The following is a 22,348-nucleotide window of genomic DNA, read 5'->3' on the forward strand; positions in this document are numbered from 1 at the left end:
ATGACAGAGCCTTGGGAGTGGGGAGCATTCACACTGAGTAGGGGCAGCTGGGGATATGCTTTGAAGATGAATATGGGTTTGCCACTAAAGCAGGGAGGAGATTCACATCAGCAAAGACCCAGAAGTTTCCAAGTGTGGGGTTGGTGGCTAAGCCCAGATCAACACAACTCCTTCGAGGAGCTTCCCCACTTACTGTGTCATGCATAATCAATGTGCACTCGATCCACTGTGCCCTCTCAGGGACACGGGGTCTATGGCTGGGAGATGCGAGTCAAATTTGGTTGAATGAGTGAGTGAACAAGGACAGGATTTCCTTCTGTGTGTGTTCACTGCCATCCCTGGCTCCTAAAGGGTGTCTGGGACATGGCAGGTGCCAATACATATGTGTTGAATGAGTGAACAAGTCAACATCAGCACACTAGATGTCTTTTCTGCAGCCCCATGTCCCAGAGAGCCCAAGGTGACGGGCTGTCAGAAACCCTCGGCCCAGCCCACACTGTCCGATGTAGGACTTACTGCTCACGAAGGATGGTAACAACCTCCCAAAGCGCATCATGGGCTCTTCGTTGAGCTCAGTCGACTTATCCAATAGTTTGAAGAAGACGTCGTTGGGCTCACTGGCGAAGCCATATACCTCTTTGATGTTGACCTTCCTGCCAATGCCCAGAATCACGAAGAAGTAACCCTTGCATTTGGCCTGCAAGATGACTCTCTGGGCCTCTTCCAGCTGTTCCTTTTCCACCTCACCTGTCAGCATCAGAACCATGATTTTCAGGTCCCGTGGGCTGGGGGCACTTTCAAAGACGTTCTCTATGGTGTATTCAATGGCGCTGCCCAGGTCCCTGGTCCCCTGAAGCTGTGTCATTCTGTTGAGAAAGTCCACCAGCTTCTCCTTGGAGCTGTAGTCAGTCAGGGAGACTTCCACCTTCACGGGCGGCACGCTGGCGTTCCCTACGGACTCGTAGGGCGCATGCTGCACAACGGCCACCCTGGTAAAGTGCTGGGAGGCCTTGGGGTCTGGGCTCAGGTCCAGCTGTCTGACCAGGTACCCTATGTACTTCCTCATCTCGTTGAACTGGAACAGAGTGGTGGACTCAGCACTATCTAAGATGAAAGCCATGTCGATGTCCACATCGCTGCCCGCCGCTCGCCTGTCCCTGAAGGAAGGCCTCCAGGTGCCAAATCCACAGGATGGGTCAATGTTGCAGATGTCTAGAAAGAAGCATGGGAGCCTATTTATTCTGTGACTCCCACAGCAAGATAATTGTACGGCAGTGTGTCGGGAGTCAGGAGCAATTAAAATCATCACATAATATAGGAGCCTCTTTATAGTTTGCTGCCATTTTGTGGCCAGATTTCAGTTCTCATCGCCTAACACTAAATGAAATAAACCAGGAAGTTAAAGTCCTTGTTAGTATACTATGGCATTGGCATTAGAAGAAGAGGAAGAGGAGGAAGAAGGAAAAGGAGGAGGAGGAGGAGGAGGAGGAGGAGGAGGAGAAGAAGAAGAAGAAGGAGAAGGAGAAGAAGGAAGAAGAAGAAGAAGAAGAAGAAGAAGAAGAAGAAGAAGAAGAAGAAGAAGGAGAAGGAGAAGGAGAAGGAGAAGGAGAAGGAGAGGGAGAAGGAGAAGGAGAAGGAGAAGGAGAAGAAGGAAGAAGAAGAAGAAGAAGGAGGAGGAGGAGGAGGGGGAGGAGGGGGAGGACAGAGAGGAAGAAAGGGGAGGGGAGGTGGGGGGAAGAAGAAAGAGAAAAAGAAAGAAGAGGAAAGAGAAGAAGGAAAGGAGAGGAGAAGAGAGGAAAGGAAAGGCAATTATTTCTTTGCTGCTGTTTAAAGAAATGTGTTCCAGAAAGTCACAAAGATAAATAATTGAAATCTGGATTCCAAGGTCAAAATGTAAGCAAAGCCTCCTTTCTCCTTTATCTCCTATGAAATAAATCCTTCCCTATCAAAGAGAAGCTCTGTTTGAGGGGTTCCACTTTAAATATGGAAGCTACTTATATAGGAACTGCACTGATAAATGTGAGGCTCTTTGAGTCTTCCTTTAACTCAAGCCCTTTCTATGGACGGAGACCATTGATTCAAATGTCGCTTTACAGAGAGTACCATATGTATTGTAACAGATATTCCTGTTAGAGAAGCACCTTACCCAGGCAAACATGACACGTCAGGACGTTCTGCAGGAAGTCCGTGAGGTCCCTCCTCGCGGGCAGGACGAGCGCATGCCCCACTGCTGTGTTATTGATCTGGTTGAAACGAAAGGAAATGCTCGGTAGGAGTGTCCATGGTAAGTAACTACTTGAAAATGTAGCTGAAGAAGAGTCACATCAGAAAAATAAACACCCCAACAGATCAGTACCCTCTCGGGGGTTTTCTTGGTAGGGTCGGGGAGGGTGCACTGAGCTTAATAGGACAACACAGGTTTTCTTCTGTGGAGATGAACTGCAGATCAAATCCCACTCCTGCACTTTCTGCTGGGCCTGGAGGAAAATTATTTAACCTGCCTGGGGTCCAGTTTCCTCAGCTGCAAAACAGGGATAGTGGTAAACTCCCCATGTCTAATTTGATAAGGCGTGCGAAGTGCCTGGGCTAGCCTCTAGGAAAGAGTGGGCACTTCGGCAGTATGGTCATTGTCAGCAACAATTCCAGCCCCTGACAAACGTTAGCTCCATCCTCCCCCGCTCTCCCGGGTCCAGAAAGGGATTTAAAGGCAAAGCAAGTAATAAAATCACTTCTAGAAGACTCAAGAAGCCCTGCTCATCATCATGGCACTTAGCACACCATCACTAAGGAGTCATTTAGTGAATAATTAAATTTAATTAATGGATGATTAATTGACTTCTCCAACTTGCTGAAAGAGTGCTGTCAAGAGCCATGTGGTTCTGGGTCCCTCAGCCCCTGTGAGGGAAAATGTACATAAATGGGGCCCTTACAAGGGTAGACAGCTAGCAGCCCCAGCTGGCTTCCCAAGCTCAGGGCTCTGGGCTCAAATTGGCCTGCGGTTTAGCAGAAGAAGCCCCGAGAGATGGCACCAATGACCAGACTGCCTTTTGCTGACATAGGCAGTGGTAAGACCATAGAATGCGCAGTCTGGAAGGGAAGATGCTAGAGACCAACCTGCCCCACCCCGCCTTTCACAGGGGAGAAATCTAAGATCCAGACAGGTTAAGTGACGTGACCATATTACTTGCAGGGACTTGAAGCCAGAAAGTGAGGGTCGGGGGGGGGACTGGAACTAGGGCTCTTTCCCATCATGCCCACCGCCCACTCGTCTTGAGCAATGCCACTGGAGTTGGCACCGAATAAATATTAAGTAGCCAGTTAGTATAATTATTATATGTGTCATTATAACAATTAAACAAGCTATGTAAGCAACTGATAAGGGAGCAGTTCGCAGCTTCACAGCGAAGGCTGAGCCTTGGCTGCCATCTTGGCTGAGGAAAGGTTTGAAGAGGGGTGTAGGTAGGGGTGCTGGGGTCACTGACACTGGGGGAGGGGGGACTTCACTAGGAGACTGTAGGCCTCAGGGTCAGCCCTGGGAGATTCTCCTCCAGCAGGTGAGGATGGACCCAGTGGGAATAAATCACAAGCATTTGGCTGTCACCCTGGAGCCAGTCACCCGGCTGTCCTGGAAATCTCACTCGAGTAATTGCCAATCACAACAGCCTCACCCTGGGGCTTTAGGAAACTCTGGCATGAACTCATCAAGGAGGCATGACGGGCCTGGGAATCCTCCCAGAGCCCAAGAAGAACAGAGCGAGGTGCCAACGACACCCACAGGGCACAGACCTGCAAGGCGTTGATGAGCTGCCGGTCCTCCTGGCTCGTGAGGAACAAGGGTGTGATCCCTGCATCCGAAAGCTTCAGCACAGCCTCCCTGAGCTGCGGGGACGCCCTCGTGGGCTTATTGCTGAAGAAAACAGCCACTTTCCTCATCAGGAATCCATTCCTCACACGCTTAAACGTGTTTCTGGCCACGAAGGACATGGCTGTTTCCAGACTCTGTTGCTTGGATGTCAGAGCCACCTGGAGGTTCTTGATCTTGTCCAGGAGGACCGACTTCTTCTTGGAATCGGCAAACCGGATCTCCGTGGTCACCTCGTTGTTGTAGGTGACCACGGCCACGCGCGCCCCGCGCGGGCAGTTGCTCTCAGCAATGGTCAGGTCGCCCACAATCTTCAGGAGCACGTCCCTCATCCGGCTAAATGTGTCTTGGGTGACCCCCTCTGAGGTGTCTAAAGCAAAGGCCAGCTCCGTCGGGAAGACAGGGCATTCCAGGGGTCCTGCGGGAAGTGGCGGGTTTTCAAAGACAAATTTTACTTACTGGAAGAGGGGCTCTTCTTTCCGCAGGAGGAAGTCAAAGGGCTGAAATCAACTTACCATAGCAGCAAGCTATGAAAGAAACAAAGAGAGGCGTGAAACATGTTTACTATGTGAGAATGTCAAACGTAAAAACAGAAGAGTGTCAGGGACAGGAGAGAATCGTGTACTTACGACATTTATCTTTGATGCTCTGCACAAGTGCACATTGCTTTAAAAGAAAAGGAAAGAAGTGTGAAGGGTGGGTGGACAAAAGGCTTACAGCGCAATGACTGGAGCTGTACGCATGCAACTTACATCCATGGAGTCCCCTCTGTTGCCTTTGGGACCCTGCAGAACAAGGAAAGAGAGAATGAGAAGCTGGACAGACAGGCAGAACCACCAACGCGAAGGAACCATCCTCAGCCCCCAGAAACACAACAGAGGAAGCAAAGGTGGTCCTCAGATGACCTTGATCATTTTCAGGCTCTCCCTATAAATTTGACTTTCCTGCTCAAGGAACAAAAGAGAGACAATTTTGAGGGCAAAAATGTTTCCCTCGTGGGCGCCTGGGTGACTCAGTTGGTTGAGTGACTGCCTTCGGCTCACGTCGTGATCCCAGGGTCCTGGGATCAAGTCCCACATTGGGCCCCCCCTGCTCTGCGGGAAGCCTGCTTCTCCCTCTGCCCCTTCCTGCTATTCCCTGTTTGTGCCCCCTCTCTCTCTTTTGCTCTCTCTGTGTCAAATAAATAAAATCTTTTTTTTTTTAAGATTTTATTTATTTCACAGAGAGAGATAGCAAGAGCAGGAACACAAGCAGGGGGAGAGGGAGAGGGAGAAGCAGGCTTCCCGCAGAGCAGGGAGCCCGACGCGGGGCTCGATCCCAGGACCCCGGGATCATGACCTGAGCCGAAGGCAGACGCTTAACGACTGAGCCACCCAGGCGCCCCAATAAATAAAATCTTTAAAAAAAATGTTCCCCTTGCAAGATAAGTAGCTCCACACTTTGGAAACCTGGGAGCTCATGACTAATCAAAGGGATCACACATTTGGGCTTGAGTATCAACACTGCTTCTCCCGAGAGAAGAGCTTCCTTTCCACCTGCTAGCCTAGTACCTCCTGTTCACATTAGGGACAGTGAGGATTCCCTTAGCTAACCCTCGGCTCCAGGTGTGAAGCACACCAGCTGGATTCCACCCCAGAGGAGCTCCGAGGACAGACCCATGGCCACCATGGCCTCTCATCCCAATGCGTGGCTGCTCTGATGGTCAAGCAGTCATCTTGTGGGCCAGTCAGGTGTCTTTCCACAAGACTAGTGACTGGCTTACTTTCTCCCATTAAATGCTTCACTTTTTAAAGGCAGCAATCATCTGACTCAACCTTCACCTAAGCTCAACCCATCTAATCCCTCAAGTTTTCCTTGTAGGAGTGACTGTCCGTCATTCTCTGAACCTCATCAAATTTCGTATCGGGTGATAATAGAGGGAGAGCTTCAAATAAGGAAACGAAGACATTCACAGTGAAGAGACATACTGGAAAGGCTGCAGAAGGTCGCCCTCCTGGCCCCAGGGGGCCGGGCACTCATGGGTTTTAAACCACAGATCAGAAGCTCTCTCGGGAATTTTATAAACCAAGGGAAGTAGTTCGCAAGCCGACATCTGACATAAATTATACTGTCTACAAGACGCAACCAAGAGGTATTAAAACTTGTACTTTTTTTTTTTTTTTTGGTCCTGTACACAAACCTCAAACAAACCTACACCAGGAAGTTATAAAGGCAAATTACAATATATCCTAGACGACAAGGTTCCACAAGAAACTTCTTTTTAAAGTTTCTCGTTGCTCTAAAACTCAAAAGCTCTTTTCTCCATTGTGGTATCCAAAAAAAAGCGGTTTATTTAAAAAGGGGGGGGTAGTAACAACCAAAGTGCAGCAGCCCGCTCTGTGAGGAGATGAGACAGCAGAAAGTTTATAAAGAGGCGTGTGTAAAGCATCCCGTCCCCGTGGCTTGATCAGAATTGGGTGGGTACTCACAGATGGTCCTGGGTACCCAGGGTCTCCCTTCTGCCCAACTGCCCCTGGAGGTCCTGAATTTCCCTAGAAAGGGCAGAACAAACACTGCTCAGCATGGCAGAAGATTGCAGGGGTGGTGAAGGTGATCTAATCCAACGTTCCGCGTCCCCACCAGAAATCTCTCACTGTAAGATGCTTGCCCGAGAACCATTAATGAGACTATCGATGGATGCACAAGAAACCAAGAAATGACAATCAGATCACTGTTCCGTGGAGACAACCAATCCAATGTTTTAAAACTTGAATAGTAAAGGATGTAGTTTGACTGTCTTCACTGAGCAAATGAACAGGATAATACGATGGTTTTCACTATATTTTAAGCTAAAAATAACGGTTTCCCACAACTAGACCACCATTCGCTAAGTCAGGACTCATTGCAATCTTAAGAGGATGAGTAAACATTCACTGAAGAGAGTTATTCAGCGCTAAAAGTCGCATAAGGAAGAGGACTCTCACGGTAGGAAGGAGGGGAACGTGCGGTCTGGTGATCTTTGAGATGCATTAGAGGAAGGGGCTCTCTGGGCCTCCCCGTGAGGACGGCATGGCTGAAGGAGGGCAGCACAGACAACCACAGAGGGTTGGTCTGGTCTGGGGCTTAGGATTCCTCTTCTTCTACCTTCTACTACCCCTAGCCAGGTTGCGAGTGAGGAAGGATAATTTTCACCCCGCATGTTCTCATTCCCCACCTGCATCCAGGTGCAGGCAGACTCACCCTTCGGCCTCTGATGCCTTTGGGTCCTGGGGCTCCGCCTGTCCCCAGCTCACCAGGGGCACCCTGGGAAGAGAGCCAGAAAGAGACGCATTAAGCTCTGAAATGGAGGGTCTAGCTGAGGGTCCCTGGGTCATCTGGACCACACTTCCCAGGGCAGCCAAGTGGCTCACTCAGATTTATGTTCCACTAGGTTCCTAGTATATCTGTGTTCTTTGCACAGTCAGCCTTAGCTTATTGAACCCATAATGACAATATCATACAGATCACAATATTTTTAAGTTTGCAAAGTATGTTACTGCCGTGTCATTTCCTTTAACCCTCATTCACCTCCACATAACAGGTGAGGGAGGACCTCAGAGAGGCGGGGCCTTCCACGGGTCCCTGGTCAGTAAGCGGCTGACCCAACGCTAGCACCACGATATTCTGATTTTCAAACCAGACTCAGCCCAAACAACGGTGACGTTTCACCACTAAGGGAGTATTTATTTACCTTTGAACCTGGGTATCCAGGGAATCCTCTTTCTCCCTATAAGAGATAAATAAATAACTCAATATTTGGTCCCAATTTAAAGGCATCTAAAATAAATTATTCTTAAGCAGAAAAAAATACATCCCTGGAGTCATCAAGAGAAAAAAATTCAGAATATTACAATAAAATTTTGGGAAGTAATTCTTTAAAAATACAAGCTGTCTGCATGAAAGAGTGCTCAACATCACTCGGCATCAGGGAAATCCAAATCAAAACCTCAATGAGATACCACCTCACACCCGTCAGAATGGCTAAAATTAACAAGTCAGGAAACGACAGATGTTGGCGGGGATGTGGAGAAAGGGGAACCCTCCTACACTGTTGGTGGGAATGCAAGCTGGTGCAACCACTCTGGAAAACAGTATGGAGGTTCCTCCAACAGTTGAAAATAGAGCTACCCTACGATCCAGCAATTGCACTACTGGGTATTTACCCCAAAGATACAAATGTAGGGATCCGAAGGGGTACGTGCACCCCAATGTTTATAGCAGCAATGTGCACAATAGCCAAACTCTGGAAAGAGCCAAGATGTCCATCGACAGATGAATGGATAAAGAAGAAGTGGTATATATACACAATGGAATATTATGCAGCCATCAAAAGGAATGAGATCTTGCCATTTGCAACGACGTGGATGGAATGGGAGGGTGTTATGCTGAGTGAAATAAGTCAATCAGAGAAAGACATGTATCATAGGACCTCACTGATACGAGGAATTCTTAATCTCAGGAAACAAACTGAGGGTTGCTGGAGTGGTGGGGTGTGGGAGGGATGGGGTGGCTGGGTGATAGACATTGGGGAGGGTATGTGCTATGGTGAGCGCTGTGAATTGTGCAAGACTGTTGAATCACAGATCTGTACTTCTGAAACAAATAATGCAACATATGTTAAGAAAAAAGAAAAAGAAGAAGAAGATAGCAGGAGGGGAAGAATGAAGGGAGTAAGTCGGAGGGGGAGACGAAGCATGAGAGACGATGGACTCTGAAAAACAAACTGAGGTTTCTAGAGGGGAGGGGGGTGGGGGGATGGGTTAGCCTGGTGATGGGTATTAAAGAGGGCACGTTCTCGTGGAGCACTGGGTATTATGCACAAACAATGAATCATGGAACACTACATCAAAAACTAATGATGTAATTATGGTGATTAACATAACAATAAAAAATTAAAAAAATATACAAGCTGTCTGAAGCTCAAGAAATCTAGCAGATACGCACTTTTTTGCCTCTGCGTCCTTCACTGCCAACCCCGTCTCTGCCATCATCACCCTGGGGGCGGAAAGAGAGCATTACTTTGGGCCTCCATGTTGGGCACGGCACAACCACCTCTGTCCAGAGCCCTGAGCACAGGGTGCTTGGGTCCCTGAGGTGTTCCCAGATCAAGGAAGTGTTCCTGCGCCCACCCCATCCTCCAGGTGCGAACAAGACCGCATCTGTAAGTGGGCAGGCCTAATGGATTCCTTTGGCAAAATGGTGCCGGTGTGCCTCCCATATAAAGAACAACGGACAGCCACTGGGAAAGACAGGGCTTGGGCGTAGAATCAAAGCCCCACTGAACCTGAGACTCTTAGAGCTGAAGGGACTTCCAAAGGCCATCCTGACTCTGTGCATCTAGGAATCTTTGATTGTCCTTCAAAGCAAGAATGCGGGACTCAGTTTTTCATGCCTGCCCGGGTCTCCTGTGCTCAGACCTTGCCCCCCCTGCAGCCCTCCCCTCCTTCCGGTCGTGCCACTAGACTATCTTCTTTCCAAACGCCCCCCTCCTGTGCTCTCAGATCTGCCCCATCACACCCCCATGGGAGACTTTCAGAACTGGACTCCATCAACTCTTTCAAAAGAATCAGAAGAATGCATGTAAACTATACATTAATATCCCTAAACATACGTGGAACATGCTACCTAGTTCATTGACAGCTTTAAGTAAACGTAACAGCTTAAGAGGTATTGCCCAAAAATATATGGACACAGAATCAAGAAGAGATTTCCTTCAGTGGTCTGAATAGATTTTAAAGTCTGATTTTCACCCTTCTGCTCCTGAAACTAACAATAACAGAAATGGATCTTTTAAACTTCAGTTTCCTCTAGAGAAGTTGCATACATGCAAAAAACATTTTAAAGTTCAGGATTATAAATCAGATGAATCTGGTCCAATTACAGTGTTCAGGTATACTGCCTCATTTTTTAAAAATTCTCAATGTTCTGTTGACTTCTTTCCCCTGTATAGGAAATGTATATTACAAAATTATCATTAGTGAGCAGATTATTATTATAGATTATTTTTAAATAACATTTTTTCAAATGAGTTATCGAGGTAATAACTTCTATCCCCAGGATGTCTCATTCAAAGGAAATGGTTTCAATCTGGATGGAGACCTGATCAGATCCAATTCCATTTTAGCCAAAGGACATTTATTTTTTTGCAGGGAAGCCCCACCCAGTCATGGTCACAAAACACTTGCAGGACCGAAAATGAAGGTGCTTCAAGCTTCATTGAGTCCCTGAATTCTTAGGAGAGAAAGTGTCTTTACCCACTCTTCCTGGTGAATTGAAACTTATTTTGAAATTGATTTGCTGTTTATAAGCAGAAGGTTTCACTGTCTTCAATCGGATCCCCAAGGATACAAGAAGCCACTATCGAGTTACCTTTATTTGGAACCAACCCAATTTGTAAGGATGAAGCCTAGCCCAAAGCAAGGCCCCAGCCTCCCCGCCTCCCACCTTTCCGCGAAGGGTGAGCCACAGCACGTCGTGACCTTACCGTCTCCCCTCGGGGGCCCCGGCTCCCGATGCCTCCCTTTGGTCCTGGCTCTCCAGGCTCACCCTACACACAAGAAACAAGACTGAGACAGCTGTGGGTCCAAGGCCAACTTAAAATGTGATTCCAAACCATTTGTGCTCTGAGCGATGCCAGTGGTAAGGCTGCTGCAAGCTGCTAACTTCACCTTTTAGATTCTGATAAAAATGATTTTTTAAATTCCAGTGTTCATGTGTGGACTCCTGGAAAAGAATCCAGGAAGGTCTGTGTTTGTTCCTTGCCTTAGCCTGGCATGGGGACATGCTGATGGGGCAATGAGAAGGGGAAAAGAAGCCAGGAAAATCGGTGGGCGTTGAATTCAGCAGGGACACCCAACAACGCCAGCAAGAGGCACAGAGACAACTGTGAATTCCCATGAACACATTTCCTTGACTGAGAAAATGCCACCCTTTCAGACTGTTTCTGATAAATTGTGGTTTCTCTTCAGGCTTATGGAAAGTCTGTTCTCAGACAGCCTTCATAGAACAAGCTGCCGTTATCCAAAGTAGCCGGGGATCTGGGGCTCTTAGATTAGCTAAATATGGCCAGCAGCGCTCCGCGCGCACACCACCACAGTTTAAAGAATGTGTGTTCAGCACGGCTCCGACGCTGTGCTTGAGCGCCTCCAATCTGCTCTAGGGCTCTAAGGAGCCCCGTGCCGCCACACGGACAGATGAGGGAACCCCCAGCTGCTGGCAGGTTCTGGCCCCACGAGAGCCAGCCCGCTGAGCACAGCCCGTGTGTTCCCTTGAGGTGGGATGGGACAGGGATCCCACTGGCCAAGCCGGCTGGCGACGGGAGAAGCTGGGTATGCGTGAGGCAGGGGGGCACACAGACGGATGACACAGAGGCTCAGGGGGTTCTGGCTGGGGCTCGACCTCAGGACATGAGCTTGACGTTTGTCAAGACAAACCTTTCTTCCCAGGGGACCGGTCCTGCCACGTTCTCCAGGAACACCTGCGGTCCCTCCGCTTCCCTGGAGCATGAGGAGAGGAGCATGTCAGTGAAATATTCACCCCCCACTCCGCAAGCCAAAGGGCCTGAGCCCTACCCCGCACCGCGCTACGCTCAGCTCCACGCACGGTGCCAGAGACCCAAATGCAAGCCCGCACGGACAGGGCTTGTGCAAGTCTAAAACATCAGGGTGACCGCGTGGCACCAGTGTCCGTAAAGGGACACATACCCCGAGTCCCTGACTAGAGGGACCAGCACCCAGGTTTCATGTGCCTCTGTTTCCCTTTGCACACCTCCACACAGACACCTGCATGTGCAGGTGTGGAATCCTGTGTACGTGTACCCATTGAGGGAGCAAATAAATAACGATGAAACATAGCTCTTAAAATGGAGTGCAGCCTCCAGAGCCCAGAAATGACCAGAACGGACGTGCCAACAGGGGGTACCAGCTATTTGTCATCAGTGACCATTCGAAGAGCTTCACCTCACCCCCACTCCACCCTAAACTCTTGACTAATCACAGCTTAAATAATGTGACCAAAACCACAGAAGCTCGGAAAGTAGGTATTTCTCAGATTGCAAACTGGGGAAGGACCGTCTACGCAAACAATGGCTCGCACAAAGTTCCTGCTTCGCTATCCGACATTTCGTGCATTTATGTCACGACAGGTCAGGCCTTTGCCAGTTTTTGGTCACTCTGACTTTCCATAGCAAATGACAGGGTAGCTCCCTCGATATCCCATCAGGCGGGAGGGATGCCAGGGCTGGGCGCCCGGTCCCCGCTCAGCTCTGACACGTTCTGCGCATGGTCACCAACCGCCGAGATGGACGCTCATGCCTGTGGTCGTACAAGTTAAAGGAGCAGCTTGTGTGTTGAACCTGCGGGTGGGGGACACCTTACACGAAATACCGAACCACAAGGCAATCTCCAGGGGCCACCTATGAAACAATTTGGCGTTCGCAGAGAATCGGGGCAGATTTAGTTAGACCTTAGGCAGTTCTGCCCTCAGACTTTGGAGATGCAGGACGGCCTCCCTGTGCTTACCACCCAGCTGGCGCATGTTGCCAGGGAGGAGGGGAAGGGAAGTCCGTCTACAGCAACACCATCCCCGGGACCTCAGCCTGTGCAGCCCTGTGCTCTCCACTTGGCTAAAGACGGGGGTGAGATCAAGCCGACTTACCCGAGGCCCAGAAATGCCTTGTTCGCCGATCAGGCCTGGAGGGCCGGTGGGACCAGGTGGGCCCTGAAAAGTAAAAGGCCAACGTAAGTGCTGTGTGAAGGTGGCACTCCAGGAGGAACCTCAGGAGCCAGAAGCCCGAGCCTCACTTCTGCCAGGCAAAAAGCCTGCTAGAGACCACGCTTCTGTCTCCGCTTTAACAGTAGCCCCAACCCAGGACACAAATGGGGAAGTTAGTTTAAAAAAAAATACAAGGAACAAGGGGCACTTGGGTGACTCAGTTGGTTAAGCAACTGACTCTTGATTTCAGCTCAGGTCATGATCTCAGGGTCGTGAGATCGAGCCGCACGTGAGGCGCTGCGCTCAGTGGGGAGTCTGCTTGAGCTTCTCTCCTTCTCCCTCTTCCTCTGACCCTCCCCCCCCGCCATCTCTCTCTCTCTCTCTTTAAAATAAATAAATTGAATTTTTTTTAAAAAATTACAAGGAACAGGAATTCAAACAAAAGCTTGTCCGCAGATGTCCACAGTAGCACTATTCACAGTTTCCAAAAGGTGGAAAGAGCCCAAGTGTCCACCAGCTGATGCCTGGGTAAACAAATTGTTGTCTGTCCACACCGTGGAATGTGACTCAGCCACAAAGAAGAAGGAAGCATAGACACCTGCTACTACATAGAGGAACGTCAAAAACATGATGCCCAGTGAGAGAAGCCAGACACAAAAGGCCACATAGGGTATGATTCCCTTCCCGTCAAATTTCCGGAACACACAAACCCACAGAGACAGAAGGGAAATGAGTGGTTTCCAGGAGCTAGGGGAGGGGAGATGGGAGTGACGGCTTAACGGGGAGGGGGCTGCTCTGGGGACGGTGAAACTCTTTTCTAACTACATAGAGCTGATGCTTGTACAACACTGCAAATGTACTATCTGCCACAGAATTGTTCACCTTACAATGATTAGTCTCGCGTTCAACTCTGTAAAACTGACGGCCACCTCAATGAAATTAAAAAAAAAAAAAAAAATACCAGGGCATCTGGGAAAGCATCACAAGGCACGCAACCTTGCCAGGGGTACTGACCTGTGTGCCTCGGGTCCCCTGCTCTCCCACGGAGCCTGGCTGGCCGGGGCCGCCCTTGTTGCCCTTGGAAACAGAAGAAGATGGAGGGGGAGGGTCAAGGTAGTTTATGCCAATGTCAGCTGTGTGTTCCACAGTCACATCTGGACAGGGAGACAGGGGAACAGCCCTACGCGAGGGGCGGGGGCCACTGGCGCCATGCCTCCAGACTGAGACATGACCCCGCGCCGCTGGGGTCACTCTGCACTCTTATGATGGTTTCTCAGTCTTTTCACACCTTCTGCTCAGGACTGCTTTGTGAGGTGGGGAGTTTTTAATCCAAACCTGCCTTGTGCAGGTGAGTAGACACTGAGATGGGCCAAGGCCCAGATAAGCAAGCACATCGGGGCTGAGGGATGCCCGGACACCGCCTCCCCCATCTCTCGCCTTTGCTTCTGCTCCTCGTCCCCATGGCCACTCAGTTTCACAAGCCCTTTAGAAGAGGCTTGAGTTAAGGAGCTGGTGGAGAAGGTGGGGCCAGCTGTTTGAGCTTCACGCCTTGCTGGCCGAGGGACAGTGCTTTTGGCTCCTGGGCGGGATTGCATCCCTGCCCTCTGACAGCACACGGTGAGTCCCGACGTGACAGCAGAAAAGAGGCACCAAGGGAGAGACCTACCTTAGCTCCCGCAGGTCCCCTCCGGCCGAAGCCACCCTGTGGAGAAGTCACAAACTCAGAGGGAGCCTGGGGACGGAGCCCAGGGCTCTCTGCGACGGGAGCCGCCGAGCACCAGACGCCACGCCTAGCGGGCCCCGAGCAGACGCGCGCGAGACACCCTTCCTCCTGCTCTCATCTCTTCGAGCTCTTGCTTCCATGCTGCCCTGTTAACCACCCAAATGCAAGCTTTCAGAGTTAACTTCAGACCTGCCAAGCAAAATAATGACTCGCTCTTGCTGCACAATCCCAGCCAGTTTCAAACAAGGATGTGAAATGGTCATGTCGACCCGTCCGCTTTACGACCATTTTCCTAACTGCGGGGAGAGGTAATGAAATATGTTCATTCTAATGGAAGGGAGTCCCAAACTCTCCAGATGTTTCTGGCCAAATATAACACATACTCCATTAAGTAAAGCATCGGGAGTGCACGTATATGTGAACCTAAAAGCCCAACTGTACTTAGTCTGGGCTCATGACTTGGCAACAACTTCCTTGATGTTCCAGAAGTGACCCTCAGTTCAAATACATGTGGGCCCGCTGCGCTAAGTAATCCTTTAATCCCAATTTTGTGATGCTTCTTCTCCAGTGCAAATGTATAAGATGGGAATGCATGAAGGTCCTGGGTGTATCTCTGCGAGGTTAAGGGTTAGTATTCTGGATTCTGTAACACGCCAGCTCTGTTAGAGGGCTTAGTGCATCTGCCGCATCAACCAAAGAAAGGCATTCTCCACTCCCAGCGGACCAGCCCAGAGATTTTCTGGGGTGATTGTTTTGCCATTATTCACTGTGGTGGCAGCATCTGTAGTGCAAGATTTTGGCCTCCTTCCATGGACGACACATTGACCAGTGGAGGAGGAGGAAGAGAGAGGCCAGACTCCTTGAGATTAACAATCTGGCTGGCCTCCCCCAAAGGGGACATCCTGGAGCATGACCAGAGGCCACCAGTGCTCAAAGACGCACGGCTCATGCCAGAGGTGGCCTGCAGAAGCCTGCAGTGGTGGCATGAGGCGTGAGGTGACCCAGGGGGAAGGACACATCTCACCCTGGCATGAGCCTGGTGCAGCGAGGTCGTAAGGGAAGGAGGAGACCAACAGCCAGGCTTCGCCCAGCTTCAAGGGTGAGGTAAGAGCCCTCGACCATATCAAATTCAAACCCAAGTTTCTACCTTGCCCACAGAAATCAAACAAATGGTACGCATGGCTCTGTTTTAAGTCCTTTCATGAAAACAAGTTTTGGCTCTGCTCGCCCACGGAGCCAACAGCCCATGTGACAAGAGAGTATTTCCCCAGTCGCTGTTCATTATACAGCTCCTCAGCATTATCCAACTCTAATCCTCAGAACTTTGAAGGTGGCATTTTCAAGTTTTGTTTTCTTCTGAATCTTAAAAGCATAACTGAAAAAATGATGCCCGAGGCCGATCGTCTGATCACGGGTGAGAGTCATTCCTTCCAAAAGCCCTCAGCGCAGGGCATGTCTCAGACGGTCCAGCCGCCGATCGATCCCCCGGCACGTGCGGCTGGTGGAGGTGACATTCTTGCCGAGCCTGCTGCGGCTGGGCTGCCTCCACTGGTGAGCAGAGCCATCCCCTGCCCGCCCCCTGAAGATTTATCAACTTTCAGACCACTCCTCCCCATGCAGGGACTCTTTCCTACTTCCAGAGCCCCGAGCTCTGGGTTCCCAGGAAACCTCCTACAGATTGTATACATTGACTTCGGCTTTAGCAACCCTTTAACAAGACTCAAAGAGCTGGCACGCAACGAGCTATCCTGCAACAGACATTTGTGAAATGTCTTGAAAAGGCAGCTGCAAGATACCATTCAGGAGAAGCCAGAATCTGGTTGCATCCTTGAGTTACAGCAGTACAGACAATCATTTAACCAACCAGTTTACGACCGTCAGCTTTCCCGCCCCTCATGCCCTCACCCCCCCCTGTATTCCTGCTTCCGTCTGGATTTTTAAAATATTTAGCCGGATAAGACGAAGAGAAATATTTGAAAGCAGCAAAGATATTACTTTTACAAGTATCTGTTGGATGTGGGTTTTTTTGGACGGGCAGGAGGCAGAACCAGGGGGGTGGGGGAAGAGATGGAGCACGGAGCAAATTGGAAGAATGAAAAATTTCTATAAGCCGCAAGGTCTGGGTGACAACAGTTTCAGAAATCCCCTTAAAGTCCCTAAGTATAAAGTTGCTGAGTAGCTCTGCCCCAAGTCGTGTTGGCAACTCCGGCGGCACTTGCTAAATCTTCCCAGGGAGCCCCCCAAGCCCCAAGAGGCACTCACGTCTTTCCCGGGTTCTCCAGGGCTTCCAGATACCCCGTCTCTCCCAGGGAGACCCTGACGTACAGAAAACATTGGCGTAAGATTCTCACCTGCAAAGAAGACTGTCTAACTCTGGCACACTGTGCCAGACACCACAGGAAAAGGGGCACACACCCAGGGTGGTGCGCTGCTTGGTGGGGTCCCTTAGACGTGGGCCGGGCCCATCTCCACAAGCCTCTGGCTTGACAAGCATTTTCCATTAATATCTAAGGGGCACAAATCTGCAGGAAAGAAGCCCCTCTTGGTGGCAGCGGCTATTGCTCCCTGTTGGGGAGACCCCTTCACCTGCACACACAGTCCGCTCCCGGCTTCGTGTGCCCCACGGCCCCGAAGACCACTTCCGTGGCCTCTGTGGCTGGGGCAAGCTGTTGGCAAACGGGACCTGGGAATGCAGAGTGCCGTACCATGGGGCCGATGTCTCCAGCTTCTCCTTTGGGTCCTCTCTGCTGACTGTCCTGCCCTGAGTCACCCTGTGAACAACACGGGTCAGGGACATGAGCCGCGCGTGCAAGAAAGGGACGCCTGAAATTCACATGAGGGAAAGAGACGGGGGAAGAAAGGGTTTGCAGCTTCTCTGGTTCTATGGCCCTAAAAAAGCCCTGCCAGGCCGGCCCCCTCTCCTCCTGGCCAGAACAAGGCAAGAGGGACCCCGGCCACTGCCCTTCCCAGAGCCAAGAGCGGTCCGTGACCCCACAGTCAGGCTGTCCGAGTGGGGTGGGTGGGCTCTGCAGGACGTGGCCGGGGGGGGGGGTGGCTCAGGGCCTTAAGGTTTTGGCCGCCTCTAATAGCTTTCTGACCACCCGATCCTGCTGGATTAAAGTGCCTGAGACCCGCTTTTAGGGAAATTTCTGAGGTCTTCGTATGCTAGGCCTTGCAGACGCTTGTCTTTGCAGGGGAGAGAGCAAATGCATCTCCGAAATTGTAGGAAAAAGACAAACCACCTATGTTATTGACACATTTTAAGGCAATTTCAAAATTCTGGTTTAAAATTCTTCCTTTCAACCCACTTTCCCGCAACCCTCTTGCCCAAATGTGGGTCTCAAACTGTGGATGAGGAAGCTCCCTCACCGGGTCACCTCGAATTCCGGTGTCTCCTCTCTCTCCTTTGTCCCCTTTAGGTCCTTTGTCACCCTAAATAAAAAGCACAAGCAGAAACAAAGATTAGATAGGGTTTTTGTATCTCACCCTTAAAGTCACGTTCTTTAAACAGAACAGCCTTTCCCATTTGCTCATTTACATGAAGGTAAAATGACTCCCAGATGTTTCTGATCTGTTCAGGTAATCCCAAATATTTACTGGGACCTATTCTGTACCAGGCACCAGGGAGTTGTTTAAACAGAACACACTCAGTCCCTGCCCTACGAGACATAACTCTTCAAACAAACAAACAAACAAACAAACAAACAAAAAATCTGATGTAATTGTCCCAGCTGACAGAGGACAGAGGTGATGCCAAGGATGCACCCCTAGAGGACATCAGGGAAGGCTGCCTGGAGGAAGCAGTCTTCACATACGTGAACAAAAGAATATATTCCTTAAGGAAAATGTTTTTTGTTTTTCCACAATGGCAACACTATGGAAACATACTGACCCTTCTACCGGGATTCCCTTTTTCTCCAGAAGAACCAGGCAATCCTTTGTCTCCCTGTCAAAGACAATAAGAAAACGTCACTCCTGGCGCAATTTCCAGATCTGAGGGATGAGCGGCCAGGATGTCCAGGACTGGACGCAGTGTGGACTCAGAGTGTGAAATCGCTTACATCTTCACCGTCGAGACCATCTAGCCCGATTTCTCCTAATTCACCCTGCGAGGGAACAAGACACAGCCGTGAGGATAGGAAGCCATTCTGGCAGAGGAGAAATGACAGATACTGGGAATGCTTTAAATTTAAAAAACGGAAACAAGCGTAGGTACCTTCTCTCCTGGGAATCCGCGAGAGCCCTGGAAGGTAGGGGAAAGGGGAGACATTAGCTCCTCCCTGGAGGCCAAAGAGAAGAGGCTAGAACAGGCAGGGGGAGCCCCACCCCACCCGAGCACCCCGAATCCGAAATTCCGTGTGGGGGACTCATCCGTCTGTGCCGCCCTCTCTCCATCACATGGAGGATCCTAAGGCTAATTTGCCGGGACCTTGGCTCCCTGAGCAGAAGGGGACCAGGCTCCAAGATCCCTTTGTGACTTTGCCCCTCGTTGGCCCCTTCCCCTCAGCAGCTGCTTTCAAACTTCAGCACACGGAGGAGAAAACGCATCCAAGTATTTCACACAAGGAATCTTCTAGCACTTGCCATCCACTCTGCCCCAACACTTCCCTGGCTTTTCTCAGGGTCCGGGGCTGGAGCTGCTGGCCCCCAGCCCTCCCTCCGCCCTGGCCCGTGCGTTCTCTGTCCTTGTGACTGCCTCCTGGCTTGCCCATAGGAAACTATTCCACTATTCTCAGGCTCCCTTCCCACGGCTGCCAGGGCTGCTGAGCCCGCCAGACTTTGGAGCCGCCCTCCAACGAGAGGCTGCTGGCCGCTGGAGCCCCCGGGGGCCTTCCTCCCCAAGGAGGCATTTGGGGAAACTCTCTCACTTCTGCAGGTGCCACGGAATGCCCTCTACCTACCAGGGCCCTGGGGCTGTGGGTCCCCCCACACTCTCAGGGGCCAACACACTGTACCTTTACTCCTCTCTGCCCGGGGCAGCCCTGGAAACCTTGAGTGCCGTTCACGCCCGGAGGACCGCGCTCACCCTGCCCGGAGAGACAAAGTCATTTACAGGTTGGAGCCCCTCCTTGTCACATGCCTCCACTGAGTTTGCTTTGCAAGGAAAGGCGTGTCCTAGAAAGTGGATTTTGCTGGCAGAGATGCTGTTTGATCCCAGTGAAGCCTCCGGCACCCTGCACCCCCAGCCCTGGGCAGTTCCTGCCCCTGAAGGGAGTGGGGCCTGGAAGGGTCTGCAGCTCAGAGGGTACCTCCCTGGAGGACCAAGGGTGGGCAGGCTTCTGGGTACTGGGTGCTAGGAGAATCCTCGGCCTGACATCTCCTCTGCACCATCCCTGTTTCCCAGCTCTCCAAAGGGTCTTGGGGTCAGCCCTGACACCCAGCACTTCCAGCTGGGAGCCCGTGACTTCACCTACTCCCCACCGGGCCCTTTCTCCCCAACCCAGGGCTGGGCTTCCTGCTAGTGTCTCAAAGCCTCTCAGACCTCACTGGTCCCAGGAACTGCTCCCTGAGCCCCCAGCTGGACCTTCCAGTGGCCCCAAGTCTCAGAGGCCATCAAGTGTCTCCCTCAGAAACAGGACCAGGAAAACCCCGCACCGCATGCCCACATGGGTCAGTGTCCGGGGGCATCCCACTGGGCTCCACGGTGTAGGGGTCTGAGGGCAGTCGTTGAGGAGGTCAGAAGTTAATGTTTTCCCAGTAGGAACGTCACTGGAAATGGGACAGACTATGAAGCCCACAATTCAACCCCAACGTGTGAGGAATAAGGAGGGAACGAAAGCTTCAAGAACAAATTGTCTTGTACTTACGGGTCCACCCTCGTCACCGGGGTAACCTCGATAGCCATCTTCCCCGGGAATACCCTAGAACAGAGCAAATCAGTTCCTCAGCTGAGACCCATGGTTTCCTTCGCTCCACATTCAAGTGTCCCCCGACCCCCTTCCTTTGATAGAGCAGTGCCACCGATCAGCATGGCTTTAGCTGCCCCCTTGAACTTGGGCTTCCGCTCATTGTTCCAGCATAATTAGTCTATCAGAATCTTAAAGACTCTGATCTACTGAGAAATCCTGTCCGTTTCCTGTCACTTAGATGCATTTGCTAAGAATCCCTGTTGTCCATCCACAGCAAGGTTGCTAGTGATGCCCACCGATTTCAACAGTATTTTATAAAATGAAGAACCAGTGCATTAGAGAACAGATGCCCTCACCCCGAGGAAAGAGAGAAGGTGGTGGGCATCCAGCTCCCCTCGGGCCTCCTGTTGAGCCCCTGGGACTCTGCTGAGATCTAGCTCCAGGTGTAAGGGAAGGGCAAAGCCCCCTTACCTTTGGCCCGATGCTGCCAATGGGCCCACGGTCTCCCCTTTGTCCGGAGCATTTGCAGGGAACTCCACAGCAAGCTTTCTCGGCAATGTTGTCCTACCAAAAGGAAAAGAAAGTTCAGGTCTCAACAATGTCTAGGAAAAAAAAAAAAAAAAAAGCATAAATATGCCGTGAAGGTCAAAATCCGATGTGCATGGATTTCACAGTGAGAGATGAAGTTCTGCTCGCGTGGCATTCCCTCCGAGGCTGAGCAGTCAGGATGGCGGTGGGAAGTCACAAATGGGAGCGTGAAGATCGATCAAAGTCAAACAGATCTTATTCACAGTGTCACCTCAGGCTGGGCCTTATTTCTACAAGTTTCCAACATACATCTTCAAATTTCAAAGGTTAAGCATAACTTACACAGTCTTAAACTCCAAAGAGCAAGACCTAAGAAACAAATTGCCTATGGCCCGGACAGAAGGATCTCCAAAACTGAGATCCATACATCCTTCCTCACAGCCAGGGTCAGAGCACAGATTATGGGGCCCGCCCGCAGGAGGCCTCGGGCACAGCTGCCGTGTGGGGGACAGACACAGGTGGCCTGCGTCTTAACCACCAGCATCACACTCTGGGTCACCAGTGGGGTCTACACTCAGCAGACACCCTCGACGTTCCCTTCCCATCCTAGCCCCTGGCTTGACGGGGAAAGCGCACGCCCAAGAAACATTTCCAACTGCTAAACTCCTGGTGGTCCGATACTTTTCTTGCGCTGGGCTTCTTAAGAGTTTTCGCTTTCTACCATGTCATCAACTAACACAACCTCCTTCCACCCAATATCAAAATAAAGTCTTAATTCCAGCCCCGGGAAGAAGTAACAGTCAATTTGTCCCACCGCCCACTCCTGCCTCCAACAAACAGTCCCTAAACTGACCACTCAGCCCCACACCCCCCGAAGGCCCGCCTCACTCCAGGAACTAGCACCTCCAGCCAAGAGAGGCTGAACCCAAGCACTGGGAAGCCTCGGGGGTCACCTTTATCTACTCCAGAGGAAACTAGGAGAGAAGGCAATGGAGATGCATCTTGGCCCAGAAATGGTCTTTCTTTTCCTGCATAGCCTTGTTCTCGCATGCAAGCTTTCTGATACTTACAACACTGTTTCCTGTTTGGGGACAGTCTGGTATTTTGCCTTCGTGGCAATCTTATGAAGGGCAAGACACTCACGAAAGGGAGCAGAGGAAACCAGCAGCTGACACCACCAGCAGCCTGCGTGGGGACCCGCCGTCCCCTTGGCTGTTTTCCCAGCTCTTGGATACCTCTGTTTCCAGGACTCACGCTGGGGGTGGCAAAAAGGCAGGTCCCTCCCAAGTGAATTAAATGAATTGAATTTTGAATTACCCACCCAAAGAGCCCCTCTGTCACTCATCTGGCAAACAAAAAAAAAAAAAAAAAATGCCTTCATTATCTTAAGATGACAAAGAATTTGGTATCTGGACCGGTTTGTGGGTAGAGACATAAAAACTCACCAGCTGCTCTGCTAGCTCATAATCGAGGTCCAGCAAGTTGAGCCTCAGCGGCCTGTTGTACAGGAAGCCTCGCCCGAACTCCAGCTGCATCAGCTGCTCCAGGTTGGCTACGCGTTCAAGGCCCACCAGGATCAGAGCCTGGACCCCTGCAAGGAGAGACATCCATTGTGGCTCGCCCAGCACTCCAAACCACAACCTCATCATCCTCCTG

General features: G+C 50.8%; 1 protein-coding gene across 12 annotated transcripts in view; it reads right to left on the reverse strand.

The window, feature by feature from the left end:
* COL6A3 (collagen type VI alpha 3 chain) overlaps positions 1-22,348 on the reverse strand; it is an 80,162-nt gene that overhangs the window by 16,485 nt on the left and 41,329 nt on the right. For all 12 annotated transcript variants that reach the window (XM_027588094.2, XM_027588099.2, XM_027588098.2 and 9 more), the window contains 25 exons: positions 22,138-22,283; positions 20,636-20,728; positions 20,123-20,176; positions 19,271-19,342; positions 18,532-18,558; positions 18,377-18,421; positions 18,208-18,261; positions 17,685-17,747; positions 17,021-17,086; positions 16,578-16,631; positions 14,259-14,294; positions 13,607-13,669; positions 12,536-12,598; positions 11,314-11,376; positions 10,365-10,427; positions 8,825-8,875; positions 7,572-7,607; positions 7,082-7,144; positions 6,331-6,393; positions 4,615-4,647; positions 4,492-4,528; positions 4,378-4,389; positions 3,787-4,280; positions 2,147-2,243; positions 517-1,212 (listed from right to left, as the gene is read on the reverse strand). In XM_027588094.2, coding sequence (XP_027443895.2) covers positions 517-1,212; positions 2,147-2,243; positions 3,787-4,280; positions 4,378-4,389; positions 4,492-4,528; positions 4,615-4,647; positions 6,331-6,393; positions 7,082-7,144; positions 7,572-7,607; positions 8,825-8,875; positions 10,365-10,427; positions 11,314-11,376; positions 12,536-12,598; positions 13,607-13,669; positions 14,259-14,294; positions 16,578-16,631; positions 17,021-17,086; positions 17,685-17,747; positions 18,208-18,261; positions 18,377-18,421; positions 18,532-18,558; positions 19,271-19,342; positions 20,123-20,176; positions 20,636-20,728; positions 22,138-22,283 — 2,544 coding nt within the window. The remainder of the gene's footprint in view (positions 1-516; positions 1,213-2,146; positions 2,244-3,786; positions 4,281-4,377; positions 4,390-4,491; positions 4,529-4,614; positions 4,648-6,330; positions 6,394-7,081; positions 7,145-7,571; positions 7,608-8,824; positions 8,876-10,364; positions 10,428-11,313; positions 11,377-12,535; positions 12,599-13,606; positions 13,670-14,258; positions 14,295-16,577; positions 16,632-17,020; positions 17,087-17,684; positions 17,748-18,207; positions 18,262-18,376; positions 18,422-18,531; positions 18,559-19,270; positions 19,343-20,122; positions 20,177-20,635; positions 20,729-22,137; positions 22,284-22,348) is intronic.

The sequence above is a fragment of the Zalophus californianus genome, chromosome 3 (genome assembly GCF_009762305.2).
Source record: "Zalophus californianus isolate mZalCal1 chromosome 3, mZalCal1.pri.v2, whole genome shotgun sequence".
Classification (NCBI taxonomy): domain Eukaryota; kingdom Metazoa; phylum Chordata; class Mammalia; order Carnivora; family Otariidae; genus Zalophus; species Zalophus californianus.